Source organism: Microcaecilia unicolor, chromosome 11 (genome assembly GCF_901765095.1).
Source record: "Microcaecilia unicolor chromosome 11, aMicUni1.1, whole genome shotgun sequence".
Taxonomy (NCBI): domain Eukaryota; kingdom Metazoa; phylum Chordata; class Amphibia; order Gymnophiona; family Siphonopidae; genus Microcaecilia; species Microcaecilia unicolor.
The window spans coordinates 62,543,899-62,568,594 of NC_044041.1; the positions used below are offsets into that span (position 1 = coordinate 62,543,899).

Sequence of the window (24,696 nt, forward strand, 5' to 3'; positions counted from 1 at the left end):
GGCCAATCTAGCTTCCAGCTTGGCATTATGGCACCAGTCTTGTGTCGCAGACTGCTGATGTCACTTCAGGCAAGCTCTTGCCATGAAAGAGCTGCACATTTTCACTTGAAGGACCAAAGAGGCACTTCAAAGTCTTGTTTCAGCAAGCCTTCTACCTTCCTATCCTATAGGTCTTTTAGGGCAATGCCCTCTTCCAATGCAAGGTAATCACCGCTGTAACCATTGCGTGTACCCTGGGAAGCTGTAATTTATCTTCCTCCTCCAGAAATCACTCAGATGCGAGCCATGGCTCTTCCCATTCTCAGCCCCATGTCTGGTGACAGTGAGGCCTATTCTGCTGTAATCAGGGGACGGGAGAGGTGAAGGAAGGGAAGGAATAAATTTGCGCGCCACCAGAGACAGGGATTTGAAGACCTCCAGATAGGAGTCTGTAGACTCAAACTATCCACAAAGCTCAACTGGGGACCAGATGACCAACCAGACCAAGAGCAAAACACTCAGAACCAGAGGCTGAAAAGTGGAGTGGCTGAGTGGCCTAATGGTTAGAACACTTAACCCTCCATTGCCTCAGGTACAAACTTAGATTGTGAGCCCTCCAAGGACAGGGAAATATCCAGTGTACCTGAATATAACTCACCTTGACCTACTTCTGAAACAGGTGTGAGCAAAATCCAAATAAATAAAAATAAATAAATAAATATTCATCCACCTGCTGGAGGATAGAGAACTGAAAACTAAGCTGAGACATCTCTCTTGCAATCCAGCTCAGCTCCTCAGTATTTTCTCTCTCCACATTCTGGTTGACTGACACAACTATCCCACAGGTTCTGAATAGTTGGAAGTTACGTAATGGAATAAACCAGTTCTGGAGAGATCTGGATGATATCCGCTAGGTTCCAAGCAGCTTGAGGTCACTGGAAGCCAGAATCCACTAGGCATCTCTCAAATGGAGGTTTGCCATTGGAGTGACATGTATTATGGAGGCCATATGCCTAACAATCTCAACAACTGTCGAGCTGCAACTGGCTTGCTCCTTTGGACTTCCGAGGCGAGCACTAACAAAGCATCTGCTCTAGCTAGGGTCAGAAAAGTCCGAGCTATTGTCCAGATAAGGAAACATATACTATCGCCATTCAGTGAAGACCCTGGGAGCCGATGTGAGGTCAAAAGGCAGAACATGATACTGGTAGTGTTTCCTTATTCGAAACTCGAGATACTTCCTTTGACTGGGAAGAATTAAAATCTGGGTATAGGCATCCTTTAAGTCGAGTGCAGAGCCAAATCTGTTCCTGAATTATGGAAAGAAGGGTGCCATGGACAACATCCTGAATTTTCCTTTGACTAGGAATTTGTTCAGGGCCCTTAGGTCTAGGATAGGACAAAATCCCCCCTCCCCCCCACCTCTTCTTGGGCACAAGGTCGTACCTGGAATAGAATCCCCTCCTTTCTTCCCCAACTGGTATGGATTTGACTGCAGAGAGAAAAGGAGAAGAGTGGGGGAAGATAGGCTCTTTCCAATCAATAAGGGAGACGTATAATATTTATTGTAACAGGTTTACTCAACACAGCCGTGTTTCGGCGCCATAGCACCTTCTTCAGGAGTCTTCCAAAGGTATATCGAGTACTTGAATGATTAATACTCCAAAATAAACCAATTTCAAAGAAAATGCAGTTCCTTCTCTTCCAGAGCAGTGGCAGAGATGCATACAGCAAGCGTGGCCGTAGAAGGGCAGAGATTTCCTGTACAAGTACCTGCCTGTGCTGAGAGCTGATAAAAGATGCTCTTGGGGGGGGGGGGGGGGCAATACGGTGGTTTCTAACACCAACAAAATATGCTGAGGCAGTTTATGTGGTGGTGGTTATGAGGGGCGAACTGTGGTGGTAAAAATTCAGCCTCCCTCCCACCAGTAGATTGTCCGGGATGGTTACTTGGATGGTGGCTATGCTCTCCTGGAGCCAGTCAAAAGTTAGTCCCTTACTTTGACTGAGAAACTGGCTGGTATCTCTACAGACGGGACTGATGTGGTTGGGAGTGCTGAGACTGAGGCTGCTGAGTAGAACAGGAAGGCAGTGGAAACATACGCCTTTGAGAGTAATAGGTTCGCTACTTGGCCCTCGTCTACAACCTCCTAATCGAGGACGATAAAACTGGAGGCTGCCGAGAGAGGGACTGAATGGTGTCAGTGTGTTTCTTGATGAGGTCCGTGACCTCCTCCACCTTGTCCCCAAAAAGATTATCTCCTCAGCACGGTATGTCTGCTAACCTCTCCTGAACCACTGGCTCCAGATTAGAGAGATACAATCATGAAACTCTGCGCATTCCTACATCCACAGCAGAGAGCTGCACTCCAGCTGTTTAGTGGCTAACTAGCGTAGCTCTGCGGTCTGCTTATGAGGGAGCGAGTCTGTGAAACTAAGCATACTGTGCACCAAAGACTTCAAGTATATGCTCTTGTAGAGCTAGTAGAACTGGATGCAGTTAATCAGCATCGAAGCCTGATAAACCTTCCTCCCAAATGAATCTAGAGTCCAAGCCTCTCTGCCCGGAGGGGCCAAAGCATGAGAATTGGAGCTCTTGGCTCACTTGAGAATGGATTTGACCACCAGTGAGTATTGAGGTAAATGCACCCACTCAAACCTGTGAACCTTCTGTTTTCTCCTAACATTGTACGCCACATAGAGCCTGCCTTGGCGGGAATATGCAGGATATAAATGTTCACAATAAACAAATATGATATTGAGTGTTTACCTTTTTCGGAAACTTACTCAATGTCAGCGCACTCTCGGTGGTAGAAGTCTAAGCAACCACGGAGCTCGTGTTTTTGTGGTCTCTCTTCAGCGAGTATAGTAAGATATTTTTCAGTGCCTTCTCTTGTGGGTTTTGCTTCATTTACCTTATAGTTTTGTTTTTAAAACTTTTCCTTTTATTAGTTTTGAGTTATTTAAGTTTTTCTTTTGTTTCTCACGGTTCTTAGGCACCATTTAGGTCTGCACGCAGATCTCATGTTGAGCTTCACCCCTTTTAGGCATATATTTTTTATTTATTTATTTATTGCATTTGTATCCCACTTTTTCCCACCTCTTTGCAGGCTCAATGTGGCTTACAATACATTATGAATAATGAAAATACATAAGAAAATAGGCATTCAGTGTTACAGAAAATGTTTGAGTAACACGATAGTAATAAAACATATTAATGATGAAGCAAGCAAATATCGTAAGACAGTTCTAGATATATATGTGGGGTCACATTTGTTGATCTTTTTGATATGCCTTGTTAAAGAGATGGGTCTTCAGTAAGTATCAGACTGAGAAATTTCATTTAGGCACAGTTCTTTTTTTCAGTGTCCAAAAAGACCTTCAGTACTTCAAGAGGTGTAACATAGTAAATGACGGCAGATAAAGACCTGTACAGTCCATCCAGTCTGCTCAACAAGATAAACTCATTTTACATGGTATGTGTTACTTTATATGTATACCCGAGTTTGATTTGTCCTTGCCTTTCTCAGGGCACAGACTGTAGAAGTCTGCCCAGTACTGTTCTTGCACTAAGTTCTGAAGCTAACGTCGAAGCCCCTTAAAATTTACACTCCAGCTAACGTCGAAGCCCCTTAAAATTTACACTCCAGCCCATCCCTATCTATTCAGTTACAATCAGGGCATAGACCGTAGAAGTCTGTCCAGCTCCCGTTTTGTTTCCCCAAATACTGGCATCGCCACCTAATCTCTGCTAAGATTCCATGGAACTATTCCTTCTAAACCTGTGCGATCTCTATAAAGGACCCATACAATTGGTGCATCAGGTGCCTTGGACCTAACCATGAGCTTAACTCTTGTTCTCTCTATTTTAAAATGCAATTGAGGACACAGAGAATGAGGCACGTCCAATAAGAGAAATGTATACGTGCTGAAGAGAGACCACAAAAACACAAGCTCTCAGCTCTGTGGAAAAAAACAGACCAAAGAACCTGCGCTTGTACAGTGGGACGCTGCTAGAATTTTCTATTTGCTAAATATGCTAGTCAGCGGATGATGTCACTCAGATGTAAGAATATTATGGACTGCTTGCCCTTTGAAAACCTGCTGCTATACCACTCACTCCCACAAAGCTTCCTATATAGGGACAAGTAATCCAAAAGCAAGCAAGTTTAAAAACTGAGATTTTGCCGCATTACTCAGTATCTGCTGTAGAAATCCAAACACTTAATTCTAAAAAGATTCTGGACATGGGCCTATACAGTGAGCCTCTTGTTTCCTTAATGGTAGGATCGACTGGTAACCATGCCTGTCTGTAGATTGCAAGTTCTAGAAGTCGTAGTAAAAGCACAAGCACTTGTGCTGTCGGGTCTACCTGGCAGGTTATGTAGCAGACCTGGGAGACTGGATGTTCCCTAGGCATAGAAGGGTGGCAAGTTGGAGGAACTAAGTGAAGAATGTGTACGCTCGTCTACCCAAGTTGGTGCAATACAAAGGAGGTAGACAAAAAAAATGAAGCCCTGGATAAAGAAAAATCTGGCAAGTGGTTGCACTTTGGCTGACAGTTGTGAATCCTTATCAATAGACAGAATAACTGGGCGGACTGATCTTTCTGCTCTCATTTATTATGTACACACCTCTGAGCCCATAGACTGGATAAACATTCTTAAGCCCTATCCATGAACCAAGAGCTGAATCAGGTGTACCTTTCCCTGCAGTGAGAGGGACCAGTGCCACAGAGCTTGCTCAGTCTGCTTCTCTTCATGTTTCTTCCGAATTAGCTGTCAGTAAAACAAGAGACCCAAAGTCACACTCTTTAAAAAACAAAACAAAACCAAAACAGTCTACCATGGAACAGGCTGCTAAATTTCCCTATTGTGTCAGCAACTACATACGGCTCTGTCTAGACCATATTAAAAGGTTTAAATTATTCTCCATGAATAGTCAGGATCCTCTACCACACTGCTTGTGATGTCCTCGCACAATGTGTACAAGCTGGGAAAGTCTACAAAAGCCTATAGTTCAAAGAATGCAATGCCCTTATTTGCCACCTCTTCTGACACTGCAGATAACTGAAGAAACCACCAGTCATTATTTTCTATTTGCTAAATATGCTAGTCAGCGGATGATGTCACTCAGATGTGAGAATATTATGGCCTGCTTGCCCTTGGAAAACCTGCTGCTATACCACTTACTCCCACACTTAGTGTGGGACAAAAATAATTCAGTTGAATGACCACTAACCTGATTGTATTGAATTGTAGATTATCTAATCTACAATTCAATACAATCAGGTTAGTGGTCATTCAACTGAATTATTTTTATTTTCTACTTCTACTGTTATGTCTCAGGTTAAACTAGTTTTCAAACGGTGCCATTCATGTAAGCAGCTGGCTAATTCAGATTCTCATGATTTGTGCATTCATTGCATGGGTAAAGATCATCAAGTTCAGGATTGTTTAAAACGTGCAAGTGTGTGAACTGAAACTGATGAATGCTTACCACCGAAGAAGAATCACTCCAAACAAATTAGTCTTACGATGATTCAGAAGGTGAATCTCCCATCTTTCTCTCATAGTGGACCAACCTTGCATCACTGCAAAGCTCGGGAAGTATTGGATGCTGTGACAGAGATGAGGCCAGTACCATCTGCTGTCTTGAAATCGAGATCGAGGGCCCCCTGAAGACAGATGATCAGAGACTATCAGCTTATCCTCTGGCAACCACAGTGGCTTAGTTTCCCCCACTTCTTTCACCAAGTTACTAAGATCTTCTCCGGTCACTTGCCCTGAAAGTGCCGTTTAACTAGACGTGACCTTGATGCTGCATCTGCTGCCCAATGCGCAACCAGAGTTGCCAACGTGCCATGATAACCAAAAGATATACTGCAGGCCATAACCTATAACCTTTCATAAATAGCATCCACCAAGTAGGCGGACCCCACCTCCAGCTGGGCATTACGGCACCAATCTTGTATTGCAGACTACTGATGCTACTTCAGGCATGCTCTGGCCACAAATGAGCTGCACACTGTCGCCTGAAGGCCCAAAGAGATCACTTCAAAGGCTTTTTCAGCCATCCTTCTAGCTTTCTATCCCATAGATCATTTAGGGCAATGCTCCCTTCCAACGATAATGTGGTCTTCTTAGTCACCACTGTAACAAAAGGTATCCACCCTGGGAAGCTGCAATTTCTCTTTCTCCTTCAGAAGCAACGGGGAGAGGTGATATTGCTCCTCCCACTCTCAGTCCCGTGTTGGGTGAGACCCTTTCTGCTGTAATCAGGTCTTGAATGTCTAGATGCATCAGGAAGGCCTTAGAAGGACCTCTAAGCCAATCCATGATTGACCAAGATGAAACTCCTGATGCTGAAACAGAAGGTTCCTCAATGGAAAGCACTGCCAGTGCCTCAGAAAATAAGAGTATTGAGCTTTACTTTATTAAACAACCTCAGGAGGGAGCTCTCCCTAATCTAATGGCTTCTTCAATGATAGCTCCTCTGAATAGACCAAGGCCACATCAGATAAGGAGGGAAAAGCAGAGAGATTGTCTCATATGCCCACTCCTGGAGGTCTAAACAAGATCTCCTAGGAGCTGGAGTGGCAGAGGGGCAAGAATCTTGCAGCAACTCTATCTCTGCTTCAGTAAATAGGCCTGGTGTAAGAGCAATATAAATTCCGGAGAAGCTAAATGCTCTGTCAGGTCCTGAGGTTGTAAAATGGTGATTGTACTCCATGTGTGATCAGAGACTGTTCTTCACTGCCAGTCAGCCCCGACAAAATGGCACCCATTCCCATGCATCAAACTGTGCATGGGCCCTGCCGGAGAGCCTGAAGTATCCAACATATTTGGATGATGTGCCAAATCCTGAGACATGCTGCTGCTGTTTTCTACACATCCTGCAGGATTCCCTGCTTGCATGTACTACAATGCCCCGATGCCGGCCAATGGGTCCCACAGTGGGGGGGGAAAAAATTGCTCAACTGCCTCTGCAGGAGTCACCATTCACCCCGACTGGTACAAGCGTTGAGTCAGGATCCCTCCTCTGCATTAAGTAGAATTTGCAGCCTTCCAAGCGGTTCTGAGTCAAACTTCAATCAGCCTTACCATGCTGGCTGCACACCCCAAGCTCGCAGTCACCACAAGTCTTATCCTAGAGGAGAAAGAATCAGGACTGATACTCTGTCCTACACTCTCCAGTAAGTCTTGTATAATTATGATACAGCCAGAGACCCCCCCACTGGAATGGTGGCGGGCCCAGTCATAGAGCTCAGGCCATTACAGACCTTGGCTGAGTCAGAAATCTGATGGCTGACATAACTGGGAGCTTACTGGAAAAGTATGGCCTAGTTTGTAGCCCGGATTGAGGCCTAAATAAGCTAAATTAGGAAAAGTTAGGTCAATAGATATGGAAACAAAATGGAGGATTTCAGCACAAGATGGAAGCCGTATCTGTTACAAAGTGGAATTTTCTCTAATGTAAGTTAGAAAAACAAGTTGAGAAATGAGTGAGTCATGCCAGGTGCAAAGAAAATAGGGAACTAGCTGTCCAAGAGGGGAGGGAGACTTTCCTGTGAGCAGGATTGTGGTCAGCCATGGTGTGAGAAAGGAAAGGTGTAGCTGGATGCAGGGTCTTGCTTAAGATTTGTGGTCAAGCGAGCTAAAGACAAAACCATGTTAGCAAGATAAAAGCTACTCATTAGCATGAGCCAATCAGTGACAACCATGACATTAGCATAGATCCAATCAGGTATATCTACTGTCATATTATCCATATCCTGAGGGCACCTATAAAAATCAGGGTATTTCCTGGTTTAAGTTAGAGAGAAGGGTTGCCACTCTCTCTCTCCAAGGGAAACCAATGTGTCCAGCAGAATTGACAAATTACCTAATTGCTTTCCCTTGTAAAACCTCTAATTGGTAAAAAATTATAAAAGATTAGGAACTAACACCTGTTTGCAGCTGGATTATTATATTTCTATAACTAATTGATTGTAAGTGCCTGTTGTCAATCACTGATTTGACTTGTATCTTGGTAAATAAACTCCTCATCCCTAATGATGATCTGTGGGCTTCACTTAATGATGAAAGGCTGTAAGTATAAATGCTTTTGCTGTATCAGGCTATCTTTCGCTGCATTGTATAACTTGTAATCTAAATCCAGTTTGTCATAAGGCTGGTATCTTTTCCTTAGACCTAACATCTCTCTTAGTGGCAATTCCTTTTAGAACTTCACAACTCCTTGATTACCCTAGTACCCTGATGGCGAACCTATGACACGCGTGTCAGCACTGACACGCGTAGCCATTTTGGATGACACGCGGGTTGAAAGCTGGCAGCCTACCAGCCTACCTGCTCTTACTGCCAGGGCCGGTCTTAGGCAGGGGCGACAGGCGCGTTGGTGGTCTTTTCGCAGCTTCAGAACCCCCCTCCGAGTCGGAACCCCCCTGCTCCGCCCCACCTCACAGCCTTGGTAACCAGCAGTCCTCTTAGTCAGAATCATCCAATTAGGAGTGCCCTTTTAGGCGCCAGACAGGCTCCCTAGAACCAATCACAGCTCACTGCAGTTGTAGCTCAGCCAGGTGAAAAAACTGCCTGAGGCCCGAGGCAATTGTGATTAAATGTCGAACCTGAGTGCTGAGTGGGAGTAACCCAGGCAGCTGCTGCTCTCTTCAGACAAATAAAGTCGGGTCAGCGGCCGCTTTCTTCCTCTCTGTGATCCTGTTGCAGCCTTAGCTCAGCTGTGCTTGGACACTGACTGCTGCTCCTGCTCCACACTTGTTTGGGAAGTTCCTAAAAATACCGGTCCTGCTAAGAAATCACTTTTCATTGATTTTATAATGCTCCTTTCACTACTTGTTTGTAGCAATTTGTTATGAGAGAGGGAAAACAAAAAGGGAGAATAAATCATGGGTGCCGTTTCCCGCCATTAGAAATAGCGGCAGGTAAGTTAAATAATTAGTTTTTGGTTTATTAAATACAGTTATATATTACAATTATATATTTTTGTTATTTAAACTATAAATATCGCGAAATTATGGTTTTTTTCTCGAAGTGACACACCACTCGAGTTATGCTTGGTTTTTTGGCGAATTTTGACACACCAAGCTCAAAAGGTTGCCCATCACTGCCCTAGTACTAGTGCTATTTAGAGATGGAGTCAAATTCAAGGTCACTCCAGCCTTCTTGGGGGTCTCTGAACCCTAAAATTAAAAGTCTCTTTCCTTTTTTGGATATTGTGGTAGAAAAGGAGAGCTACCTAGGAAACAGGGGACAGGTAAAGGGAGGGAAGAAGTAAATTCACAGGGCACCAGAAACAGGAATCTGAAGACCTCAAGATATGACTCTGAAGACTCAAGCCACCTGCAAATTTCAGCTGGGGACCACTTGACCAACCAGACCAGGAGCAAAGCACTCAGAACCAGAGGCTTAAAAGTGTGTCCATCCACCTGCTAGTGATAGAAAATACTAAGGAACTGGACTAGATACCAAAAGGGATATGTTTTCAGTTCTCTCTCTCAACCTGATGGAATAGAGGGTATGATACATACCTGTAGCAGTTGTTCTCCGAGGACAGCAGGCTGATTGTTCTCACGACTGGGTTGACGTCCGCGGCAGCCCCCACCAACCGGAAGAAGCTTCGCGGGACGGTCGGCATGCAGGGCACGCCCACCGCGCATGCGCGGCCGTCTTCCCGCCCGTGCGCGACCGCTCCCGCCAGTTGAATGACTAGCAAAAGATGAAACACACAACTCCAAAGGGGAGGAGGGAGGGTAGGTGAGAACAATCAGCCTGCTGTCCTCGGAGAACAACTGCTACAGGTATGTATCATACCCTTTCTCCGAGGACAAGCAGGCTGCTTGTTCTCACGACTGGGGTATCCCTAGCTCTCAGGCTCACTCAAAACAAGAACCCAGGTCAATTGAACCTCGCAACGGCGAGGGAACAACAGAAGAACAACTAACTGAGAGTGCAGCCTGACCAGAATAAATTCGGGTCCTGGAGGGTGGAGTTGGATTTACACCCCAAACAGATTCTGCAGCACCGACTGCCCGAACCGACTGTCGCGTCGGGTATCCTGCTGGAGGCAGTAATGAGATGTGAATGTGTGGACAGATGACCACGTCGCAGCCTTGCAGATCTCTTCAATAGTGGCTGACTTCAAGTGGGCCACCGACGCTGCCATGGCTCTGACACTATGAGCCGTGACATGACCCTCAAGAGTCAGCCCAGCCTGGGCGTAAGTGAAGGAAATGCAGTCTGCTAGCCAATTGGAGATGGTGCGTTTCCCGACAGCGACCCCTAGCCTGTTAGGGTCGAAAGAAATAAACAATTGGGCGGACTGTCTGTTGGGCTGTGTCCGCTCCAAGTAGAAGGCCAATGCTCTCTTGCAGTCCAATGTGTGCAACTGACGTTCAGCAGGGCGGGTATGCGGCCTGGGGAAGAATGTTGGCAAGACAATTGACTGGTTAAGATGGAACTCCGACACCACCTTCGGCAGGAACTTTGGGTGGGTGCGGAGCACTACTCTGTTGTGATGAAATTTGGTATATGGAGCATGAGCTACCAGGGCTTGAAGCTCACTGACCCTACGAGCTGAAGTAACTGCCACCAAGAAAATGACCTTCCAGGTCAAGTACTTCAGATGGCAGGTATTCAGTGGCTCAAAAGGAGGTTTCATCAGCTGGGTGAGGACGACGTTGAGATCCCATGACACAGTAGGAGGCTTGATAGGGGGCTTTGACAAAAGCAAACCTCTCATGAATCGAACGACTAAAGGCTCTCCAGAGATGGCTTTACCTTCCACACGATAATGGTAAGCACTAATCGCACTAAGGTGATTCCTTACTGAGTTGGTCTTGAGGCCAGACTCTGATAAGTGCAGAAGGTATTCAAGCAGGTTCTGTGCAGGGCAAGAACGAGGTTCTAGGGCCTTGCTCTCACACCAAACGACAAACCTCCTCCACTTGAAAAAGTAACTCTTTTTAGTGGAATCCTTCCTAGAGGCAAGCAAGACCCGGGAGACACCCTCAGACAGACCCAACGCAGCGAAGTCTACGCCCTCAACATCCAGGCCGTGAGAGCCAGGGATTGAAGGTTGGGGTGCAGCAACGCTCCGTCGTTCTGCGAAATGAGAGTCGGAAAACACTCCAATCTCCACGGTTCTTCGGAGGACAACTCCAGAAGAAGAGGGAACCAGATCTGACGGGGCCAAAAGGGCGCTATCAGAATCATGGTGCCGCGGTCTTGCTTGAGCTTCAGTAAGGTCTTCCCCACCAAAGGTATGGGAGGATAAGCATACAGGAGGCCGGTCCCCCAATGAAGGAGAAAGGCATCTGACGCTAGCCTGCCGTGTGTCTGAAGCCTGGAACAGAACAGAGGCAGCTTGTGGTTGGTCTGAGAGGCGAAAAGATCCACCGAGGGGGTGCCCCACTCTCGGAAGATCTTGCGTACCACTCTGGAATGGAGCGACCACTCGTGCGGTTGCATGACTCTGCTCAGTCTGTCGGCCAGACTGTTGTTTACGCCTGCCAGGTACGTGGCTTGGAGAAGCATGCCGAACCGACACGCCCAACGCCACATACCGACGGCTTCCTGACACAGGGGGCGAGATCCGGTGCCCCCCTGCTTGTTGACGTAATACATTGCAACCTGATTGTCTGTCCGAATTTGGATAATTTGGCAGGACAGCCGATCTCTGAAAGCCTTCAGTGCGTTCCAGATCGCTCGGAGCTCCAGGAGGTTGATCTGCAGATCCTTTTCCTGGAGGGACCACAGACCCTGGGTGTGAAGCCCATCGACATGGGCTCCCCACCCCAGGCGGGATGCATCCGTCGTCAGCACTTTCGTGGGCTGCGGAATTTGGAATGGACGTCCCAGGGTCAAATTGGTCCGTATGGTCCACCAGAGCAGTGAAGTGCGGCAACTGGTGGAGAGGCGGATGACATCCTCTAGATTCCCGGTGGCTTGGAACCACTGGGAAGCTAGGGTCCATTGAGCAGATCTCATGTGAAGACGAGCCATGGGAGTCACATGAACTGTGGAGGCCATATGACCCAGAAGTCTCAACATCTGCCGAGCTGTGATCTGCTGAGACGCTCTGGTCTGCGAAGCCAGGGCCAAGAGATTGGTGGCCCTCGCTTCGGGAAGGTAGGCCTGAACCGTCTGGGAATTCAGCAGCGCTCCTATGAATTCCAGAGACTGAGTTGGCTGGAGATGGGACTTTGGGTAATTTATCACAAACCCCAGCAGCTCCAGAAGTTGAATAGTGCACTGCATGGACCGGAGGGCTCCTGCCTCCGAGGTGTTCTTGACCAGCCAATCGTCGAGATATGGGAACACGTGCACTCCCAGCTTGCGTAGGTAGGCCGCTACCACCACGAGGCACTTTGTAAACACTCATGGGGCAGAGGCGAGCCCAAAGGGCAGCACATAATACTGAAAGTGCCGTGCGCCCAGGCGGAATCTGAGATACTGTCTGTGAGCTGGCAGTATCGGGATGTGAGTGTATGCGTCCTTTAAATCCAGGGAACATAGCCAATCGTTTTTCTGAATCATTGGCAGAAGGGTGCCCAAGGAAAGCATCCTGAACTTTTCTTTGACCAGGAATTTGTTCAGGCCTCTCAGGTCTAGGATGGGACGCATCCCCCCTGTTTTCTTTTCCACAAGGAAGTACCTGGAATAGAATCCCTGCCCTTCCTGCCCGGGTGGTACGGGCTCGACCGCATTGGCGCTGAGAAGGGCGGAGAGTTCCTCTGCAAGTACCTGCTTGTGATGGGAGCTGAAAGACTGAGCTCCCGGAGGACAATTTGGAGGCAGGGAGGTCAAATTCAGGGCGTATCCGCACCGCACTATTTGGAGAACCCACTGGTCGGAGGTTATGAGAGGCCACCTTTGGTGAAAGAATTTTAACCTCCCTCCGACCGGCAGGTCGTCCGGTACGGACACTTGTAGGGCGGCTATGTTCCCGTGGATCCAGTCAAAAGCCCGTCCCCGGCTTTTGCTGTGGAGGCGCAGGGGGCTGCTTAGGCGCACGCTGTTGACGGGAACGAGCGCGCTGGGGCTGTCCCTGTGCCTGACGAGGCCTTCGGGCCGGCTGGTTGTACCTACGCTTCGCAAAAGAATAGGGTGCAGCCTGCCGAGCCCGGGAAAAAACGCCCGCCCGCGGGGGCGGGTGCTGAAGGCGCCCGGTGGGAGAGCTTGTCGAGAGCGGTTTCCCGCTGATGCAGTTGGTCAACCATCTGCTCGACCTTCTCGCCAAAAATATTATCCCCCCGGCAAGGGACGTCAGCCAGTCTCTGCTGGGTGCGGTTGTCCAGGTCAGAGGCACGCAGCCATGAGAGCCTGCGCATCACTATACCTTGGGCCGCAGCACGAGATGCCACGTCACAGGTGTCAAAAATCCCCCTGGACAGGAACTTTCTGCACGCCTTCAGCTGCCTGACCACCTCCTGATATGGCCTGGACTGCTCCGGCGGGAGCTTATCGACCAGGTCCGCCAGCTGTTGCACATTGGTCCGCATGTGGATGCTCATATAGAGCAGGTAAGATTGGATGCGGGTCACGAGCATGGAGGATTGGTAGGCCTTCCTCCCAAATGAGTCCAGAGTGCGAGACTCCCGCCCCGGGGGCGCCGAGGCGGTATCCCTCGAACTCCGTGCCCTCTTGAGAGCAGAATCCACGACCGCTGAGTCATGGGGCAACTGGGGCCGCATGAGCTCTGGGTCAGAGTGGATCCTGTACTGGGACTCTGCTTTCTTGGGAATGGTGGGGTTAGTTAGTGGTCGCACCCAGTTCCGAAGCAGCGTCTCCTTCAGGACATTGTGCAGCGGTACCGTGGAGGACTCTCTAGGTGGTGATGGATAGTCGAGGACCTCGAGCATCTCGGCCCTCGGCTCTTCCACAGAGACCACGGGAAAGGGAATGCTTATAGACATATCCCGCACAAAGGAGGCAAAGGAGAGACTCTCAGGAGGTGAGAGCTTCCTCTCCGGTGACGGCGTGGGGTCCGAGGGAAGGCCCGTAGACTCCTCTGAGGAGAAATATCTCGGGTCCTCCTCTTCCCCCCACGAGTCCTCATCCTCGGTATCGGACATTAGCTCATGTAGCTGAGTCCGGTACCGGGCCCGGCTCGACGTCGAGGCACCGAGGTCTCGGTGTCGTCGAGCGGTGGACTCCCGCGCCGGCGGGGACGGAGCTCCCTCCATCGACGTCGACGGGGACTCCACCTGCGTGGCGGTCGAGACCGGCACCGCAAGCGGCGGCGGTGTCGACAGCCCCGGCGCCGGGCTAGAGCTCGCCGGCGCCACAGTCATCGGCGCCGGGGGCGCAAGCACCCCCGACGCCGGCACAGCCTGGCGCATCAGCCCTTCCAGGATCCCCGGAAGGATGGCTCTGAGGCACTCGTCCAGGCCCGCTGCCGGGAAAGGCGGTGGGGCCAGTAAGGGTGTCGGTGCCAGAAGCTGCTGGGGGCCAGGAGACGGCACCGAGGTGCCGGAACCCCGACGCGTCGGTACCTCCACCACCGACGGAGATCTCTCCTCTCTGCGATGACGCTTCGGCGTCGACTCCTCTTCAGGGTGCACCGAGGGCTCCCGGTGACGGCGCTTCTTATCTTTTTTCCGGTGCACGTCACCGGCACCGGAGGGCATGGAGGAGGAGGAGGTCGATCCCCCTCGGTCTCGAGGTACCGGGTCCGACAGGGTTCGGTCCCGTGGCTCACGAGCTGAGGGAGTGACCGGGGCCGACTGCCCACGCGGCCTCTCAACCCCACTCTCACCGGCGGACCGGCGGGCCGACGGGACCTGTTCTCCTGGGGTCGCTGCCATCGGTGCCGATGTCTCGGGCATCGATACCGGTACCGAAGACCCGGCCTTCGATACCGATGCCGTCGAGGTCGACGTCGAGGGGCCGGCGCAAGTTCCAAAAAGACGGTCCCGCAGAACTTGCCTCGCAACCTGAGTCCGTTTCCGGAGACCGAGACACAGCGCGCACGACTTGAGATTGTGCTCCGGCCCGAGGCACTGGAGGCACCAAGCGTGGGTGTCGGTCTGCGAGATCGGCCGGCCGCAGCGACCACACTTTTTAAATCCACTCGGGACCTTCGAGGACATCGACGGAAAAATCGCGTCGGCGAAGTCAAAGTCGGCAATGGTGGCTAAAATCACACCACGAAAAAATTAGCCGACCGAGCGGCCACTAGGCCGCAACGAGGCGTCCCCGCTGGAAGCGAGGGAAAGGGGGAGCGCGTGCTCCACACGCGCGAAAATCTTTTTTTTTTTTTTTTTTTTTTTTTTGTTAACAATACAAAGAAAGAAAAGAAAGAGGAACCGAACGGGAATCCAAAGCAACGATCCGCGTAAACGCGGTCGAAAAATCCGGCGGCTGAACGGAGAGAGAGGCAATTGCACAACTCTCTCCAGTCGCGGAAAAAAAGTAACTGGCGGGAGCGGTCGCGCACGGGCGGGAAGACGGCCGCGCATGCGCGGTGGGCGTGCCCTGCGTGCCGACCGTCCCGCGAAGCTTCTTCCGGTTGGTGGGGGCTGCCGCGGACGTCAACCCAGTCGTGAGAACAAGCAGCCTGCTTGTCCTCGGAGAATGGGAAGCTATGTAATAAAATCTGTCTGTCTTTCTGGATTTTGGATTGCATTGATTTTTGCTATGACAGTGACTAATTTATCATCAGAAGGCAGAATAACAGCTCATATTTGAAAGCAACTGCAACTTCAAAAGCTCAACTTAAGAAAGCTTCGATATAGCACATCTGTAGGGCTGCAACATGGTCATCAATTCAAACCTTTGCAATGCACTACTGTTTAGATACTCCTGGCACATTAGGAAGAAACTTTGGTTCCTTTGTTCTTGAAGATTTCATTATTACAACTTAGAAATCCAATACTGTTAATTGTAGTTCTTTAGCTGCTTGATCAATAAATATGTCACTTCGCTCTTCAACTGCCGCCTCATCCATTAATTGCAGGTTACATATTATTGGGAGTGCAAATTTGGTGGTCCATATTCTGGAATATGCATTTTTGGCCTATACAACCCTCAGTTTGGGTTTGTCCAGTAGTATGGCTGAGGATCCTGACTGTCCACGGAGAAAAAATGGTGGTTTCAATAGTCTTATGCAGTGTCAGAGAAGGTCTCACCACTGCCCTAAGAACGTTTACCAAGGTTATGGTGGGCACATGAGGACATTGCATTTTTTTTTTTTTTGCATTATAGGCTTTGGTAGACATTCCCAACACATCATGAGATGACATTACCAACAGTGTGGCTGTAGGATCCTACTATCCGCGGAGAACATCTGTACGGGTAAGTAACTTGTTTTAATATGCAACTCACTGCTGCTCTGTAGCATGTCCTACTATTCTAGTAATCAAATGCTCCCCCCCCACACACACACAGAACTCTGACCAGGTACTTCACTCCTGCTCTGTAGCATCCCGTTATTTAAGTAATGAGAACCTCCCCCATCCCACCCACAACTCTACCAATGCATTTCACTCCTGCTCTGTAGCATCCCGTTATTCCAATACTGAGACTCCCCTCACCCCACCCAAACCTCTACATATGTACCGCATGCCTGCCCAAAGGAATCCCGTTATTCCAGTATTGAGATCCCTTTCTCCACAGCTCTGCCTCACTCTTGTTCTGCAGCACTGTCTACTAAAAAAGTGTTAAAGTTCCCTAGTACCTGTGCCTTCCACCAGGAGAAACAAGAATGCCAAAGCCTGACCATCCTCAGCTTGTCTCCCTGATTCTGCAATAACTGAAACAAAAAACAAACAAACAAACAAACAAAAAAAGACAATTTTCAAAAACCTGGGAACCATAAAAAGACTCACATACAAGTAAGCCAAACAGCAGCTAGCAATTCAGCATTGGCCATGTCCAATAATCCTCTAGACTATAGGGTACAACTTTGGTTACTCTATACTGGAAAGCTATGAATTTCAACGAAAGAAGCTTAAAGAAAAGAAACCAGGCTTAAAAGTTGAATAGAACACTGGTCATCAGAAGGCACATCTTGAGCTCCTACCTCCTCCTCCTTCCAGAGGCTGGTGGGACCTGCAAGACAAACTGGAAATATAGGTGTCCTATAATTTTTCAAGACCAACCAGCCTCAAGCAGTTCCAGCTTCAAAAGGAAGTCAGCAGAGTGGCAGCAGCAGGTACAAAGCACTCCTTACCATCTGAAGATGAGTGGGACTGGGGAGATGGAAAAGCAATTATGCCAGTGGGAATAGACGGGAAAGGAAGATGATAACTGGATGGGAAGGCAGGAAAGATGGTGATGCCAAACTGGCTGCGAATGGGAAAGCAATGATGTATCATGACTAAAAGTGAATTCAGTATCAAGATGTGCCAAGATTTAAAAAAAAAAAAATTGTGGGTGAGAAAAATTAATGCAGGTTCTTAAGGAAAAAGACTGATGCATCCTGAATCCAGCATGTTGTAGATTTTACATGAATCTGATTTGTGTAAATGATGCTTTTAAACAGGTCTGAAAAGAAAGCATTTATTCATCCGAAAACAGAACTATGTAGTTAAAGCCAGATCACAAGCAAAAAATAAAAAACAAAAAAAGAAATATCCCTATATTTTCTTCAGCCTCATACTAAACCACAGAGAGGGACATAATCGAACACGAACGCCCATCTCCATGGGCGTCTATGTCCAAGAACGGGTACGTGAAGGGGCAGGACAGACTGTATTTTCAAAAAAAATGGGTGCCCATCTTTTTTTTCGATAATACGGTTTGTGCCGGGCAAATGCATTGAATATGTGCGGATTTGAGCTGGGCGGTTTCGTTTTTCAGCGATAATGGAAAACGAAGGCGCCCAGCTCAAAAACGAACAAATCCAAGGCATTGGGTCGTGGGAGGGGCCAGGATTCGTAGTGCACCCTAGGGGGCACTTGTAACAAGTAAAAAAAAAAAATAAGTAAAATACCTCCCAAGTCCATAGCTCCCTTCCTTTGGGTGCTGAGCCCCCCAAATCCCCCCCAAAATCCACTGCCCACAACTCTACACCATTACCATAGCACTTAAGGCTGAAGGGGGGCACCTAGATGCGGATACAGTGGGTTTGGGGGGCGGTTTGGAGGGCTCCCATTTACCACCACAAGTGTAACAGATAGGGGGGGATGGGCCTGGGTCCACCTGGCTGATGTCCACTACACCCACTAACAACTGCTCCAGGGACCTGCATACTGCTGTGATGGAGCTGGGTATGGCATTTGAGGCTGGCATACAGGCTGGAAAAAAAAAATGTTAAAGACGGTTTTTTTTTTTGGTGGGAGGGGGTTAGTGACCACTGGGGAAGTCAGGGGTGGTGATCCCTACTACTACTAATACTACTATTTAGCATTTCTATAGCGCTGCACAAACATAGAAGAAAGACAGTCCCTGCTCAAAGAGCTTCGGTGGTCATCTGGTGGTCATCTGGTCATTTAGGGCACTTTTATGGGACTTGCTCGTGAAAAAAAAGGGTCCAAAAAAACGTGGCCTAAATTCTTGCTAAAAATAGCCATTTTTTTTCGATTATCGGCCGAAGGCGCCCATCTCTGCTCGGCCGATAAACACGCCCCAGTCCCGCCTTCACCAAGCCCCCGTCAACTTTGTTCGTTCCCGCGACAGATTGCAGTTGCAAGCGCCTAAATCGGCTTTCGATTATACCGATTTGGGCGCCTTTGCAAGATGGGCGCCCATCTCCCAATTTGGGTCAAAATATGGGCGCCCATCACTTTCGAAAATAAGGCTGACAGTGTTCCACTATGTCCACAGACAACACAAATACAGATCCCAACTGTCAAGCCTCATTCCATGCATATCCCTGATCTCTATGTATCCACCAGCCTGTAGACTCCTTGCTCTCTTTTCCATACCTCACTCTGCTTCCCACACATTCCTGATATATGCCTGTTCTACCCATCCTCTTATATACACCTACAGAGGCATAGGCAGACCTCAAATTTTGGATGGACCACTGGGCAAATTGGGTGAGCACATGTAATGTAGTCTCTACAATCCACCCCCCCCCCCCCAAAAGGTGCCAAGTCAAATCTTTACAGTAAATATCTATGCTGGTGGGGATCCGAAAGACCCACCAGCTGCAGGGGTCCTCCAGTGGCAAGAACAGCTCCCTCTCCTTGCTGCAACTGGCAGTACTGTCCATGTGCTGCCACTGCCCCACCCCTTTGTGCATGCTCAGTTTCCCGCATGCGTGAAAACTGAGTGCATGTGGCAAGGGAAGGCCAGCGCGACAGCAGTGTGTAGACATTGACTGAAACAAGTAGGAAAGGGAGCTGTTCTTGCTGCTACAGGACCTCTGTAGCTGGTGAGGCTTGGGGATACCCATCAGCCAATAACAAGTGTGCAAGAATTTTGGGTGGGCTTCAGTCCAAAGTAGGTGGCAAAGTAAATCTTTGCCATTTATTGTTCCCTTTTGCCCCTGCCTTCCCTTACCCTAATTCTATTTGTATTTGTTTAACATCGGCCATATTGGAGCTCCCAAATACGGCGACTTGTAAGCCACAATGAGCCTGCTAATGTGTGGGAAAATGGAGGATACAAATGCTGCAAATAAATAAATAAATAAATTCTGTCAGACTGTGGCCAGTCCAAGTCACTTGAAAGCACCTAGCAGATCCTAATATGGGGATCTATTTCCTATTAACTCCCCCCCCCCCCCCCCCACACACACACACACCCCCCGATATGGCAATCTCCAAACCTACATGGCTAGTAATCATTAATGAACATGTTTTCCAGAAATGTGTTCCTCCCTACCAGTTTCCTCAGGTACTGCAAATGATGTGCTTTCCATTTCGTTAAATACTTCCTCAGCAGAATGCTCCTATGATGCTCAGCAGCAGCCGCCATCTTGGTTTTCTCCAGCTTGGATTTCTTGGTGGAGTCTTTCCATTGAAGAAAAGCAGCTCTTAAATGCACTGAACATGAAAACAAATGCAAAGAATAAGGACCATTACCAGCATGGATCTGAAAGACTGATCAGACAACTGGGAGACATCACACAGGAGTATTAGACAGGGGCGCAGCTACAGGTGGGCCTGGGCCCACCCAATCTCGGCTCAGGCCCACCCAGTTTAAGTGCCAAAAAGTGCACAGCTGAGTAGCCATTGCCTTTCTGCCTTGTGGCAGCGCCAGCCCACTTGGCCACCTCCCACCAGCTTTCTAGTCTCAGGGAACACTGACAGCTCTTCCGAGTCTGAATTCTGGTCCGCTTGGCCAGCGCTGCATAATTGCCACCACGCACCAAAGTTTTGCCGCTGCGCCTGCACCACTCTGGTTTGTTAAAAATAAGCAAGCTCAGCTGCACGGCACGTGCCACACTGCAGTGCCTGCTCCCCGCAGTGCACACTGCATGATGGTGCCACGGCTGCATGCAGTGCCACATGGGAAAGGCTGCTGCCGGCCCGGGTGTGTCACGGGCACAGCTCCTCCACAGTCACTCCATACTGTGCCTGCCAGCCAGTTCTAGATTCAGTCTCAGTGCAGGTGTCAGTACTCAAATCGATCATCATCATCAGAACAGCAACAGTAGCACTCCCCCATGGCCCCACACAACACAGGTACAGCAGCCAAGGTGCTCTGCACCACATGCAACTGCAAGCAGCAGTTGCCCAGCAGGTAACATATTTTTTAATTTTTTTAACGTGTCATGTAATTGTACTCAAAATGCTGGCTGGTGGTGGTGCGCTTCTGTGTGGGGTAAGCGCTTTACTGCCTACAGGGCAAAAAAAGGTATATTTAAGGATTAAATATACTTTTTTTTTTGCCTTAGGCAGTGAAGAGCCCACCCCCACCAACCAGCATTTTGCTGCATGCAAGTAGGTATCATGCATATTTATAGTCAACCATATATCAACTATTTTTTAATTGCACTTCATTATATATCACAAATATCAAAACCTTTTAAAATCATGTATCAAAGATAAACCAGATACACACACACCTCCCCACATTCATCCAAACCTTGCACCAAACCTATCTAATACATTGCATATGCCTGCCTACAATATTAAACCATAGCATTAAACTCTTGCTCCAATTGAAAGCTCCTTCAAAATCTTTCCTTTTGATAGTTTCACTGATTGTCCATATCAGCCCATGCTGTTATCACTGTTCTCGTTACTACTTCCACAGCATTCTCCTCAACTCCACATTTGACTGTTCAAAATCAACAGACTTCTCTTTAATTTAGCAGGTATTCAATTGTAACTTCTGGATCCTTGAAGCGAATCTTCACAAATCAACCCTTCATCACACACAGTTTCCCGTACCCTACACAGTCTGTTTCGCTACATGAGCGTCATCAGGGGTCGGATTCAGTTGTTGATTCCACCTCATTCATGGATATCGGGTACAGTTATATTCACCATACTTAACAGAATGGAGAAACGTGCTATACCAGTTAGGAGCGGTTCAATAGCAAACAGGGTTCCCAAGGGCCTGGCAGATGTTGCCACAAATATGGTCTCTAATCTGAAACAGACTTACAAATAGATTACGTAGTCTTTTGTTGAACTTAGGATATTCAGAGAACTGAGAGAGTGGAATGGATGGGGAGGGTCAGTTGTCATATGGTTATATAGCTGTTGGACTGAAGACCATTGGGGTTTGTATTTAAATATTTGGCTATGGATGGGGGTTTGGGGCATGGGGGTTCTGTTGTACATGTACTATTTGGTTTTGTGTCAGATTGTTTTCATATGCTTTCTTTTTTTAGGTCTAATAAAAATGTTAAAAAAAAAAAACTTCTCAAAGATTACTCCCTTAACGACCTTACTGTAAAAGTATTTAAAGGAAAAAAACTTCAGAAGCACACAGGAACAGAAAACCTTTTCAAATTAGAATGATCCAACAGTTTGACACAAGACTCCAATCATTTGTTTTCACACCCTTTATTAGACATAGGGTCTTTAATCTGTAAGGTGTTACTGTCTAATCACTTCTGTCTATTCCCAGCTCCTTTTCATTGAGCTTACTAACATATGCAGACACCCTAAAACCTAGATCAGTTTGTACTGTTTTAAGCCAGTGTAAACTGCATTATTTCTTCACTGGCCAGATGGAGAGTATAATTAAACAACTTATCAAAGATACATTTAAGTTAGTCCAATTAAAAAGGTATCACCTACGACTTGGTTGTTTTCTACTGAGAAAAAGCTGTGCTCTGTTTTTCAAGTGCTTGCTATAAAGTAAACCTTTCCTTGGTTTGGTTAGTGGCTAAACTGCAGTTAAACTGCTTATGCCTACGAGTCAGAATTTCTTCCTTGCACTAACCAATAGCAAGCCCACTGGATCCTGTGTGAATCAAGACCCTACATATTCCATCAGTTTTGTAAAAGCTTTTAAGTTCTTCTCATTCTACAGCCTTCATGCTTACCGCTGGCCAGATGCTGCTTGGCTTCTGTTACAGCTGCTGTCTTCTGCTGTCGACAATGGACAAGCACAATTACTGTCTGCCTCCACTGCAACACAACCTAGAGAGAGCCATTGCACAGACACAAGTCAACAGTGGCTGGAGATGAACATAAAAGTAAAAGCACAATACCTATCCCTACAGTAAATGGGCTCCCCACAACCAGTGCTCCTGTACCATTTCCTACAGCATCAACTGCTAGGAGAGGTTGGGACTACAGGTGAGTTCCCCCATAGTTCGAGCTCCTGTACCATTCCTTACAACACATCCTACAGAGAAAGGCAGAGAACATAAAAAATATTTGCTCTTTTACATCATTCTTTGCAGGAACTCCTATTAGAAACATCTAAGAGTTTAAAAAGGGGTTAGACGGTTTCCTAAAGGACAAGTCCATAAACCACTACTAAATGGACTTGGGAAAAATCCACAATTCCAGGAACAACACGTATAGAATGTTTGTTCTTTTGGGAAGCTTGCCAGGTGCCCTTGGCCTGGTTTGGCCGACAGGATGCTGGGCTCGATGGACCCTTGGTCTTTTCCCAGCGTGGCATTACTTATGTACTTATGTAAGATGAAGATTTTGCTCTCAGTATAGTGGTTTCCATTTCTGACCCTTACATATTACAGTAAAATGGCACTCGTTCACTACCTTGGACAGAATGACATTCTTGTAGTGATTTTCTGCTTGTGCTTTCTTCACAGCTGCCCTTGCAACGACTGATGCATTTCTCCTCCAGGTACAGAGCACACCTCTGAGCACAAAAAAGAAAAAAAAAAATCACATAGGGTTAATACAGAGATTCACACTTCACATAGAAAGATAAGCAGGCAGAATGGACAGCTAGCAGATATGACAGAAAATGAGTCTGTACGGGAAAGATGAAAAGAGAAGGGGAATGAGTCGACCAAGGAAAAGTAGAGAGCAACAGTGACAGTAAACTCACCGCAAAATCATTTCTTTCTGCTGCTTTTCCTTTTCAGCAACACAATCCAAAATTGACCTTACACTGCATTGGTATTGCTAGAAGAAATACCAAGTGAGAAGTGTCAAAGGAAAACAAAAATGCAAAAATAGTTCTCGCCCTACTTTGTGTTCACGCTGCACACTGACCCTGTTCTCAGCATATAAAGACACATACCCACACTGCAAGCACTGAACAGTCACCTTGGTCTCAACCACACACACAAAGCGTGTTAGGCATGCATGCAAGCACACATGCACTGTGCTCTGAGCATACCCTTCCACTGTGAAGTATAGTACCCTTATTCTGGTTTAAAAATGAAAAGTAGGAGTGGGGAAAGTGGTCCCTTTCTCCTGGCCTCTTTTCAGTGAAAGTCCACCTACCTTCCAAGCAGCCAGAACCCTGGACAATAACCAATGTCGATACTGCATGTCAGCTAACAACACTCTCTTCTGTTTTGCATGCCGATCTTCTATGAACTGCAACTCAAAAGGAAGAGAGACCCAAGTGCGTTATGGATACACATGAGAGACACGTGAGAAAAGAATGAAGACAAGTGCTGTCTAATCACTTGAAGCTGTCTCTCTGATAGAAGGTTTGCAAGATTATCAGCTAAATGTATACTGTGTGATCAGGAAACTGCTTCATTCCGTTGTGCCACTCACCTTTCTCCATCTGACCCAGGTGTGCCGAATGCAGTGGAAATCATGGAAGTGCAGAGCACTTTTTTCCTGGGCCCTCCTACAGCAGAGAGAAGATATGTGAACCCAGTCTTGTATAGGTCAATTAGGCTGGAAGAGGAACATCTAAACTGTGATGTTCACAAAGGAGGAATTATGACTTACCAGATAACTTCCTTTCCTTTAGCCCTATTAGACCAGTCCAAAACTTATGAGTTATGTTATCCATCAACCAGCGGATGGAGAAAAAGTAGTTCTTTGGGATTTGACCCTTAAGGGAATCATGCATCTTAGAGCATCAGTATTCTGAATGACCAAACAATGGAGTTCAGGCACAAAGTACAAGGCAAATAGCATAAACATGCATTCCACAGGCCAATGAGACAGCTTGAACTCAGCAGGTCCACAGCACTACAAACAAAACACTGGAGCTAATATAGTCTGCTGACAGGTGTGAATGAAGCAGGGTTACTGTACAGTAGTGCTATAGATCTCCATAACAGAAGTAAACAATATTGAACTGTACCAATACCCAGATCAGCAAATGGAGAAAGAGAAATTAGGTCTTACGTGATCATTTTTTTTTCCATTAGTCCTTCCCGATATTCCAGAACCTGTGGGATAGTCAT

The 24,696-nt window shown here is 47.5% G+C and overlaps 1 protein-coding gene across 5 annotated transcripts in view; it reads right to left on the reverse strand.

Annotated features, from left to right (window-relative positions):
• Window positions 1–24,696, reverse strand: part of SFI1 (SFI1 centrin binding protein) — a 306,787-nt gene that overhangs the window by 45,798 nt on the left and 236,293 nt on the right. For all 5 annotated transcript variants that reach the window (XM_030217587.1, XM_030217588.1, XM_030217589.1 and 2 more), the window contains 8 exons: window positions 24,053–24,128; window positions 23,771–23,866; window positions 23,370–23,446; window positions 23,075–23,177; window positions 22,390–22,486; window positions 19,770–19,930; window positions 16,675–16,749; window positions 4,683–4,757 (listed from right to left, as the gene is read on the reverse strand). In XM_030217587.1, coding sequence (XP_030073447.1) covers window positions 4,683–4,757; window positions 16,675–16,749; window positions 19,770–19,930; window positions 22,390–22,486; window positions 23,075–23,177; window positions 23,370–23,446; window positions 23,771–23,866; window positions 24,053–24,128 — 760 coding nt within the window. The remainder of the gene's footprint in view (window positions 1–4,682; window positions 4,758–16,674; window positions 16,750–19,769; window positions 19,931–22,389; window positions 22,487–23,074; window positions 23,178–23,369; window positions 23,447–23,770; window positions 23,867–24,052; window positions 24,129–24,696) is intronic.